The 10,824-nt window shown below is 43.1% G+C and overlaps 1 protein-coding gene across 1 annotated transcript; it reads left to right on the forward strand.

The window, feature by feature from the left end:
• The first annotated feature begins 46 nt into the window (after positions 1–46).
• Positions 47–10,238, forward strand: LSM1 (LSM1 homolog, mRNA degradation associated). Its single transcript, XM_005906102.3, has 4 exons — positions 47–362; positions 5,095–5,163; positions 6,526–6,641; positions 9,696–10,238. The coding sequence occupies exons 1-4, from the start codon at positions 317–319 to the stop codon at positions 9,864–9,866; spliced, it is 402 nt and encodes a 133-aa protein (XP_005906164.1). The 5' UTR covers positions 47–316; the 3' UTR covers positions 9,867–10,238.
• The last annotated feature ends 586 nt before the right edge of the window (positions 10,239–10,824 follow it).

Genomic DNA, 10,824 nt, shown 5'->3' on the forward strand with positions numbered 1-10,824 from the left:
CACCTCCGCACTGTCCGTGCAGTCTAGACTCCTCTTCCCCTTCTCGTCAGGGATATGGAAAGGGTATCCCGGGGCGGGGGTAACCACATGAACGGTCCCGCCTCTTCCTGAGGGCGGGCACGTGGCCCCGGAAGTGGGTGGTGTACATGGCGGCGTTTCCGGCAGGCCCCGGCTGCTGAAAGCCGCGGCGGCGGCGTTGGTCCGGGTCCGGGTTCCTGTCCCGGTCCCGCAGAGGCGGCGACCGCGGTGGGAGGAAGGAGGTGTGGGACGCGCTGGCCCACCGCCGCCATACGCTGCAGCTCCATCTCGACTCAAAATGAACTATATGCCTGGCACCGCCAGCCTCATCGAGGACATCGACAGTGAGTAGTTCATCTCCTCAGAGTGAAGTCTAGGGTGAAACCCTTCCTCCCAGGAGGGTGCCTCTTAAGGAGGAAGCTGATAGAATGAGTCCGGGCCGGGGGCGGTGTGTATTTAGTCCAGTTCTGGACGTCCGGCGTTGGCATCCTAGCAGGATGCCGGAGTCACGGGACACGCCGTTTGCCACTTTGTCGACTTCTGCCTGTATCCCGCCTCTCGCAGCTTCCACCGGATCTCCCGGGCAAGCTGTTGAATTCATTTCTGCTTTTCAGGGATGCGGCTGCTGAAGCTCACATGTGAAAGTTACCGTTTCCCCGGTCCATCGTCTCCCATCTGTGGTATTTCGAAGTACCAGGTGGTTACTGGGTGGATGAATGAGAATTCTCAGAGAAAGGGTTCTTGCAGAAACGAAAATAGTAATACAACAGCAGTTGGACTTAATTAGCACTAAACGTAGGGTTTATACTGTGTGGCCGTTTGCAGTCTTTTACCGTTTGAGAGTATTTAGCTTTTCAGACTGGAGAAGGAAATGGCAACCCACTCCAGTGTTCTTGCCTGGAGAGTCCCAGGGACGGGGGAGCCTGGTGGGCTGCCGTCTATGGGGTCGCACAGAGTCGGACACGACTGAAGCGACTTAGCAGCAGCAGCAGTATAGAGAAGGCAATGGCACCCCACTCCAGTACTTTTGCCTGGAAAATCCCATGGACGGAGGAGCCTGGCTGCAGTCCATGGGGTCGCTGGAGTCGGACACGACTGAGCGACTTCACTTTCACTTTTCACTTTCATGCATTGGAGAAGGAAATGGCAACCCACTCCAGTGTTCTTGCCTGGAGAATCCCAGGGACGGTGGAGCCTGGTGGGCTGCCGTCTAGGGTGTCGCACAGAGTCGGACACGACTGAAGTGACTTAGCAGCAGCAGCAGCAGCAGCTTTTCAGACTAGGTAGTGACTTTTCCAGAAAGACTGAGTCACTTCAAATTTACTTTTTTTCTCTGTTAGTTTTCTCTTGCTGTTAAGACCTCCCTTATTCCTAGTCACTATCCTGAAGAAGAGCTCGGTTGTATCAGTTGTCTTTTGTTCTTCCAAACTCTGATCTGTGAGTTACTCCTAAAACAACACTTTTTAAAGTTGTGCACAATTGTGTGATCTGTCTCATTAACTTGTAATTGCTGCGAAACAGTTACCACGCAGTTCCAAACAAGTTCAGCAATCTTCTGCAGTTACTGTGCATGTAAAGAATGAATTTGTGATGAAATCCTCTCCCTATCCTCTGAAATCACTTTTTAGATCCAAATTAGTGATTTTGCTACTGAAGGGAATGTAGTGTAGCTTGGATCAAATTCATGTGTGAGTAACCACTGTACACGCCTGTCTGTAACGTGTAATGAAATCTTTAATTCTAACTGTCTGAGGATGGTGCCCTCACCTCTCTTGTTATGTATCTGAGTTATTTGAGATCCCTAGCACATCCTGCGGTTCTAACAAAAGTAATTGTTTTTCTCAAGTCTCTAACCCCTTTTGCAGATTCCAAGCTCCTCCTCTACTGAATGGTTTCAAATCACTTCATATGCAGCCTTCACTGCAACACACACACACTTTCCTCCTCTCTCCTCAGTCTTTCTGTATTTTCACACATCTTCTCATCTCATTTGGAAGTATTCCTCCCTTTCAGTCTGTGTCTTATTTATTTTTCCTTCCAGCTGCTTCTGGAATCCATTCATACCCTTTTTCGCTCATATCTTTTGCTCCCCCTCATGTATGTTCTTGTCTGTCATATTTTTTTTTCAGTTATATTTCACCATCAAATTCCCATTCCTTTTTTCACATCTGTACCCCTAAACCTCTTAAATATCTCCCATTTTAGCTGTTTCCTGGCTACCTGGTGTAGACCACCTCTGTCACCCTGCAGTCAGATTTTTTGGTCAACACGCTTCTGAAACTGCAATCTTAAAAGACATCTGTCTAATGCATTCCTTCCCCTTTTTGGCACTGTGATGCCATTATCATAGGATTCTTCATTTTCTTGATTTTTCCAACACTGGTACTTGATTTTCTTATCTCTGCAACAGTTATTGTTCCCTAAAATAAATGGACTCCTACATTCCATCTTTGGCTGCCGCTTTCTTTAAATCTCTAGGAGAGTTCCTGGACTTTAATAATGGTATCACCTCTTTGTGGGCATATCGGAAATTGCTCTGATCCAGACTTCTTTGGCCTTCCAGTCTTAAATCTCCAGTTGCCAGCTGACGTTTCTGCACAGGTGTCTTGATACCACTGGAGAATCACAACAGCAAAACACCGTCCACGGGATCTTGCTTCTTTCACTCCTGACTTTTGGTACATGGTCCTTCCTGACAAGATGACTCAAAATTCCTGCATCATCTTTAACCCATCTCTTAGCTTCCCACTCTCTCACACACATATCCACATATACAAACACTCTTGGTTGACCAATTCCATCCCTTATAACTGCAGTGTCTTGATCCTCTCATCCTCTCCCTTCCCATCTCTGCCCTGCTTCAGGTCTCTTCTTCATGTCTCAGACTCTGGTAATATCCTCAAAACCATTCTTTTTCTACCAGTTGAATCTTCAGAGTTGTCTTACTCCCCATGAAGTCACATCCAAACTCAGCCTGCTCCCAGTACTTTTCTGACTTCATCTCCTATTCCCTTCACACCCTCAACTTTTAGCCACACGTCTGGATACACAGCTCCCTTTTCTTCTGCCTAAATTACAGATTTCCCTCCTCTTCCCAGTCCCTGTCACTCTTCCCATGGCCAAAAATTATCTACCTTTTAAGGTCCATTGGAGGAGGCAATGGCAACCCACTCCAGTACGCTTGCCTGGAAAATCCCATGGACAGAGGAGCCTGGTAGGCTACAGTCCATGGGGTTGCCAAGAGTCGGACACGACTGAGCAACTTCACTTTGACTTTAAAGTCCAACTCAGATACCTCCAGCTAGATACAGTTTCTCTCAGTCTCATGTAATTAAGATTTGCCCTCTTGTGGTACTTAATTATAGCAACAAAAAAGCCTATAAATTCCTTCAGGAAAGAATCACTGTCTTGTTGCACTGTTCTGCATCTTGTTGTTGTTCGGTCGCTCAGTGGTGTCCGACTCTTTACAACCCCCTGGACTATAACACACCAGGCTTCCCTGTCTTTCACTGTCTCCCAGAGTTTGCTCAGACTCATGTCCATTGTGTTGATGATGCCATCCAACCATCTCATCCTCTCTTGCCCCCTTCTCCTCTTGCCCTCAGTCTTTCCCAGTATCAGGGTCTTTTCCATTGAGTCGGCTCTTTGCATCAAGTGGCCAAAGTATCAGAGCTTCAGCTTCAGCATCAGTCCTTCCAATATTCAGGGTTGATTTCCTTCAGGATTGACTGGGTTGATCTCCTTGCTGCCTAAGGGACTCTTAAGAGTCTTGCATCAGTTCTTTGGTGCTCAGCCTTCTTTATGGTCCAGGTTCTGCATGTAGAAAGTGAAGTGAAGTTGCTCAGTCGTGTCCGACTCTTTGTGACCCCATGGACTGTAGCCCACCAGGCTCCTCCCTCCATGGGATTCTGGAGTGGGTTACTGGAGTGGGTTGCCATTTCCTTCTCCAGGGGATCTTCCCGACCCAGGGATCGAACCTGGGTCTCCCACATTCCAGGCAGACGCTTAAACCTCTGAGCCACCAGGGAAGACTTAGAAAGTACTTTATGCATGGCATTAAAGACAAATAAGTGATTTTTGCTAGCTATTCTGGGCTTCCCTTGTAGCTCAGTCTGCTAGCTATTCTAGTGACTGGCTTACTGTCATTCTTCAGTGTCTCGCAGAGTCACCTCTTCAGAGGGGTTTTCCCTAGCCACCTTCTCTCCCCCCCCCATGTTTGTTTATTTACTTGGCTACACCGGGTCTTAGTTGCAGCACGTGGTATCTTTAGTCGCAGCATGCACACTCTTAGTTGTAGCATATGAGATCTTGTTCCTGGGCCCCCTACATTGGGAGTGTGGAGTCTTAGCCCCTGGACTACCCTGGAAGTCCTCCCTTTCTTCTTCTTTCCCTCCCTTTCTCATATTATCCTGCTGTCTTGTTTTTATTCTGCTAGACTAATCACCATAGGTCATTTTTTTAAATATGTTTGTTTTTCTCCACCAGGCTTATAAGTTCATGAGGTTGGTGACTCTGAGTCTTATTCTCTACTATATATCTAGGCCCCAGAACAGCACATAGCCCTCAATATATTCTGTTGAATTTTTGCTCTGGTTTTATTATCAGCATCCTCATTTTACACGTCTTTGGTACTGTTTTTATTTAAAACCGTCTCTGATTCCAAAGTGTGAAATAGAAACTCTCTAAGATGAGGGGAAAATAATTTTGGAAAATTAAGATCATAAAGACCATCTAGATCAAATGTCCAAATTGGCAGGTATAGAAACTGACATGATGCTGACAGGGTTTAACTGTCAAGCACTGGCATCTGGAGCCAGTCCGTTGGGCCCCCTGACTGCGTGCCCAGTCCTTCCCCACTCTGCTGCCCCTCTTAGATTCTTTTCACCACGCATCTTCTCATCTAAACTAATCCCCAGCTGCCTTGGTCATCCCTCTAGTTTCTCAATGAACTCTGCGTTAAATGCTCTGTAATAGGAAATGGTAAAGCTTAATCTGCTACTAACTCTGTTTTTGTTTCCCTGTAAACTCGCTGAAGCTAACAGTTCATTTTTTAAAGATCTCTTTTCCTCTCCCCAGAAAAGCACTTGGTCCTGCTTCGAGATGGAAGGACACTTATAGGCTTTTTGAGAAGCATTGATCAATTTGGTATGTATTACATGAGTCCATGATGATAAGAGCCATGGTGGCTTTTATCATCCCATCCTCTGGATTTTTATGTTGTTTCGTATTGAAGTTTATCTGCAACTTTTTTCATGTACCTGGCATGATGAAATAGTGTTTTAAGTCACTACATCATTGTTTTCTAAATTACAATTAGGTGGTTTGAAAGCTTGTGTTTACAAGCTTATATTTTATTTCTAAAACTGGTTTTCACTACTAGAACATGTGGTTACAGTGTTTTGGACTATTTTTTATTTTCCCCATTAGAGGGAGCCAGATGATAGAAATACACTCAGTCTACTGAAAAGGCTGCTCATTTGTACATTGGCTTGGGTGCGACTACTCTTCAAAGCAGTTCCTGCCCTGAAGGTAATCCCTCCCTGTCCAATGAAAAGTGGGTCAGAGGCCTTTCCTGAAGCTTTTTAGGGACCCCCAACATTAAGCTCAGGATTTTATACTTTGGGATACATCAGACTCAAGGTCTTAATCTTGATTCTGTCTCTTGCGTTTTTCTAAAGAGACCTTATATTTGCTCCTGTCTTGAGAAACTTCAGTTCATGTCAACATTTGTTGGACATCAGCTAGGTCAGTGGCTTTGGGCCTAAGGAAGAACAACATAATTGAAATACTTACAAGAATCACAGATGATAGTACTGTTGTTTCTTCAAAGATGACAGCAGTACCAACTGAAGGAAGAAAAGTAATTTTTCTGCACAGATTGTGGTCCTAAACCTTAAGTCAAATTCATCAGACTACATGAGGGGAAAGTAGTGAATACTAATGTTACTCTCAGATTACCAAATTACAGTCATCTAACACAAGGGGAAAAAAACAGATTACTGTTGTATCATAATCCATTAATACCTACATTGGATTAAATGAATCATCTGTACTGAAACAAAGTTAAATCTTTGATAAATCATCACACACACATACCTGCACAAAGTAGAAAAAATGTTTCCTTCTAAAAGAAAAAAAAGATAACTTCTGCAGTTGTTTGGACTTCAGAGTTTTCCAAGTACCTTATCATATTTTCTTATAGTCGTGTTGCTATCAGCAATTAACTCATAAGGAATTTAATTTTCTTCATTTATTTCCACCATCCTTCTTGTATTAGTGCAACATAATCCCAAGTACTCTATTTGCAGTTGTTTAAAAATCTCCAAGTGGTGTGTCTGAATGAAACAGGATGAGATTGTTTGAAATTTTAGCATTTTCCAGAATTAGAAAGTTTGAAAATCATGTTCAGCTAATCGTTTCTACTCAAGATAACTGATTGAGTTATGGACCTTTACCTGTAAAGTAATTTGAACTAAATGTCTTTGTTTCTTCCCTGTACACTTATAGCTAACTTAGTGCTACATCAGACTGTGGAGCGTATTCATGTGGGCAAAAAATACGGTGATATTCCTCGAGGGATTTTTGTGGTCAGAGGAGAAAATGTGGTCCTGCTAGGAGAAATAGTAAGTGAAAACTGTTAAGCTGCTATGGCTCTTGACAATCACACCGGTTAGGTTTCTTTTTGTCTTTTCAAGAAGGAAAAAATGTTTCCACCTTCACCCAGCTTCTCACGGGAAACCACCAAATTAGCTTAAGAAAGGGATATTGTAAAAGGAGAGCTTCAGAGAACAGTCAGCTTTGTTTCAGTGCCTACTGGCATATTAAAGATTTTGATCCCATTAGCAGTAAAATATCATGGATTTTTACCTGATATCAAAAAATACTGTCCTACATGGGAGTTTTTTAGCAGTCCAATGGTTAGGACTCCACACTCTCACCGCAGAGGCCAGGGTTCAGTCCCTGGAACTAAGTCCGAGGAGCTGAGTGGTGCAGCCATTATATATATAAAACACTGTCCCACACAAATGTGTTCATTAGAAGATTACTCTTGTATCTTTAGTAGCAGAAAATTTAAGTCCGATACCTAGCGAGAGAAGAATAGTTCAATGAAATATGGCTTCCCAACACTGGAATATTTTGTAGTCATTTAAACAGCTGTTTGCAAACGGTCTTCCAAGGCGTACAGACAGTTGGGTTGGGGGAAAGGCACATGGCATGTACAGTGTGGTATCTGTGTCTTAAAGGGAGCAGGGGGCAAGAGTGCCTGCAGCAGAAGCCTTTCTTCATTTTCTGAGAATGGACTCGACCTCACTTGGCTTCTTAGCTCCCAGTCAAGGAGGAGGTTCATATTATCTGTCAGGAAAGCCAGCAAGTAAAAAGTTAAATCCTCTCAAGTGGTGTTTCTGTAGGTGTGAGTGTGTATGTATGTGAACCATTAGAAAACTACTTCTCCAAAATATATATTAGAACTACTCTGACATTTTTAAAGAAGATAAAATGATTTCACAGTTTACATTAAACAGTTACTTTAAAAGTGCTTTATTTAATATCTTTGACTTGATCCTGGTGCTTCTGATTATTGCGTTTTCCAGGAAAATCAAACCTTGATTTTATCTTTAAAGTTTTCAGTAGCATTTCACAATCCCTAGCCACATGTTAAGTCAGGTTTACAGAAGTCTTTGGAGAGAAGTGGCTTGGTCTGTAGCTGTTTTTTGTTTGTTTGTTTGTTTATTTGTTTTCATAGCAGTTTTTAACTATACACCATTCGCGAAAGTAAGGAGGTAATTCTGCCAGGGTCGTGTTTGTTCATGTTGGAAACAGAAAGAACTAATCAATGCTGTCCAAGAATTGCTATGAAATATATGAAGTAACTTTCAAGTTTTAAAAATATTTTTGTGGTTGATGTAAAGCACCATGGTATCCTGGGATGTAGGGGTCGGGATTGTCATCTGACTGAATATTCAGAGGAACTGGCCAATCTCTGGATGGTAGGATGGTGGGTGATTATTTTTTCCTCCTTTTCTACTTTTCTGAATTTAACTTTTAGAGAGGAAATGTATTACTTTGCTATCAGGGGAAAGATTTAAGTCACAAGACCACACACACACACTGCTTTAATTGAAGAATAGAAAACAGCACAGATACACTTTCTGTGCCAGTTACATTGGCACAGACACGGCCCTGTGTAGATGTATGTGAAGAGAAAAATTTGTGTTTATTCTTGAAGTGTCATTGTTTCCTGGGAGCCCTTTCGTGGAGAAGAGTACTCTTTTTTTGGAATGTTAACGGTTCAGATTCTGCAGAATTTTTTATAGTGGTATTACTAAAGAAATACGGTTCGGGCCTGCTTCCACAGTTCTATGAATCGATGGTCTGTTTGAAGACGTGTACCAATTCTAGGAAAACGCAAAACTAGAAGCCACTTGCATTCTGTAGACACGCAGTTGTTTGTGAAGTCCCTGGCTTCTACCTCAAGGATAATGAGACACACGGCCTTAAGTAATAAGCTGATTGTTGGGAAACAGCATTGTCATAACCACACAAATAGCTCAGCGCATAACATTGGGAAGTCCAGGAGGTAGGACACTGAGCCAAGAACATTGTCTTCCCTTCTGCCGCCCATGGGCTGTGAGGGAAGATCACACTTGATAATGTATATTTTGCTGGATGCAGCTAACTTTTGAGGGCAGGGCTTGCTTATGGAATTTATGTGGCTTTCGCTCTAACCTCTCTGGGAGAGTCCTCCATCCGTGGTGTCACCGCTGTGGCTTCCGAGGCCTTGGCCGCCTCTGCAAATTAGCATCTAGCAGTAGGCTGGAACGTTTGGAGAGGTGGCGTTTGCGTTGATGCCTTCCCAGATTTTTAAGTAAAAGTCGGAGGATGAGAAATGTGAGTACCCTGTCCGTGGAGGCTTTCCATGTTACAGAAACACCAAGTGATACCTAGATAAACTTCTTAAGGAGAAGAAACAGTCAGTAGATGGATAATTTTATAGCAAAGTTCTGCATTATCAAGTTGGTTATCAGATGTTTAGGATGTTCAAAAATAAAAATATTAGCATATTTTACCATATTAAATGGGAAATGTAGCCAATATTTGTGAAGAATGTTGGGGCCAAAATGGTTTACTAACCCAGCTGGTTTGCTGAGGTTTTCTCCAGAAGACTAGTTGCCATGGGGGAGAAAGTAGTCCTGTGTTAACAGAGGGCCAGTTGATTGCCTTTGGCTTGGGGGCTGGGGGTCAGGGGTTCTACTTTGAATCAGTGTTTTATACTTTTTAGCGAAAAAAAAAAAGCTCCAGAAATTACGCTGACTTTGACTATGTATAAATACAAAATTTATTTTAAGCTACCTTGACCTCGGTGACTTCTCTCTTGGATTTCCTGGGGTTGGGCAAATAGCTGTAAGAAAAGTAGTTCTTAACTCATGTAGGACTTTGCACAGACTAAAGTATTTTGTTATGTACACTGATACTGATTCCTGTTAAACCACACCCGTGTGTTCTATAGGAGTGTTGCCAGCCATTCCTTTGTAAAGTATTATCTGTCCATAGGGTGTTTGTGCCTGGCACAAGTAAAATAACTCAAGCCTGATATAGGAATCCATTTGCCTTTGTATCTGTGATGTTTTCTATTCTTGGTCACAAGGTAAAGTTTTCCAAACCTGCTTGTTTTGTAGGACTTAGAAAAGGAGAGTGACACACCTCTCCAGCAAGTGTCTATTGAAGAAATCTTAGAAGAACAGAGGGTGGAACAGCAGACCAAGCTGGAAGCCGAGAAGCTGAAAGTCCAGGCCCTGAAGGATCGAGGCCTGTCCATCCCTCGGGCAGATACTCTCGAGGAGTATTAAGTCTTCTGCGCAGAGACTGTCGCTCTTGGGGAGCAGGGCTGTCACTAAACGAAGTGACAGCCTGGTCACCTCACACATGTGATGAGAGACTCTATAATAGAGTTTTGAAAAGTCATTTTTATTTTTAATTCTTTCACAGATGCAACATGAAGAAATCATGTGTTCTGTTTTTGTTTTTGTTTTTGTTTTTCATTTTAATTACAAAATCATCGTCTAAAGAAATAGTGGCATGGACTCCTCTCACTCATCACTGTGGAGCCAACAGCTACTTCTTTACATTGCTCTTCTCACCCCAAATGAGCGGCTACAGGGGACAGTCTTCATTTACTTGTAAATAAAACTCGAATCTCAAAATTGCAGTGTTATTTCCCAAGTTTGTGTTGCCTTCAGTGACTGGGCATCATTTAATTTCTCCTCTCAGAGGTATAAGCAGTCCACACACACACACGTGGAATTTCCCTTCTGTCACAATTCCAACCTACTATTGTTTTAGTTCGTTTATTTGGCTGTGCCAGGTCTTCGTTGCTGCACGTGGGACCTCTAGCTGTGGCATGTGAACTCTTAGTTGTGGCACGTGTGGAACTGGGGCCCCTGCATTGTGAGTGGAGTCTCAGCCACTGGACCATGAGGGAAGTCACTTACGAAGGAGTATTTTCATACTGAATATCCTACAGATCCTCCCTTGTCCCCTCATCTTTTTTTTTTTTCCCCTAATAAAAAATGTTCAGGCTTGAGGAGGGCGCTCTCAGTGAGGTTTTGCAGCTCTTGGTTACAACAGAAGCTGGTGTTTGAGAAGCAGGAGTGGTGGCAGCTGCATCACCAGCTGTGTTCCCATGATATCCACATGACAACTTCTCTAAATGCTCTGTTAATTTCATGAGGTTTTTCTGGTCATTTGGCTGAGTCTTGAGCGTCTTATGCTGTCATCAAAAAGAAGCACAGATAAAATGGTGTTTCA

This window comes from Bos mutus, chromosome 27 (assembly GCF_027580195.1).
Source record: "Bos mutus isolate GX-2022 chromosome 27, NWIPB_WYAK_1.1, whole genome shotgun sequence".
Taxonomy (NCBI): Eukaryota; Metazoa; Chordata; class Mammalia; order Artiodactyla; family Bovidae; genus Bos; species Bos mutus.

What these genes read in the sequence shown, in the direction of transcription:
- LSM1 (XM_005906102.3), top strand. Translation starts at nt 317, where the DNA reads ATGAACTATATGCCTGGCACCGCCAGCCTCATCGAGGACATCGACA. An exon ending in CCTCATCGAGGACATCGACA is followed by an intron (nt 363 to 5,094) that starts GTGAGTAGTTCA and finishes TCCTCTCCCCAG; the next exon opens with AAAAGCACTTGGTCCTGCTT. An exon ending in GAGAAGCATTGATCAATTTG is followed by an intron (nt 5,164 to 6,525) that starts GTATGTATTACA and finishes GTACACTTATAG; the next exon opens with CTAACTTAGTGCTACATCAG.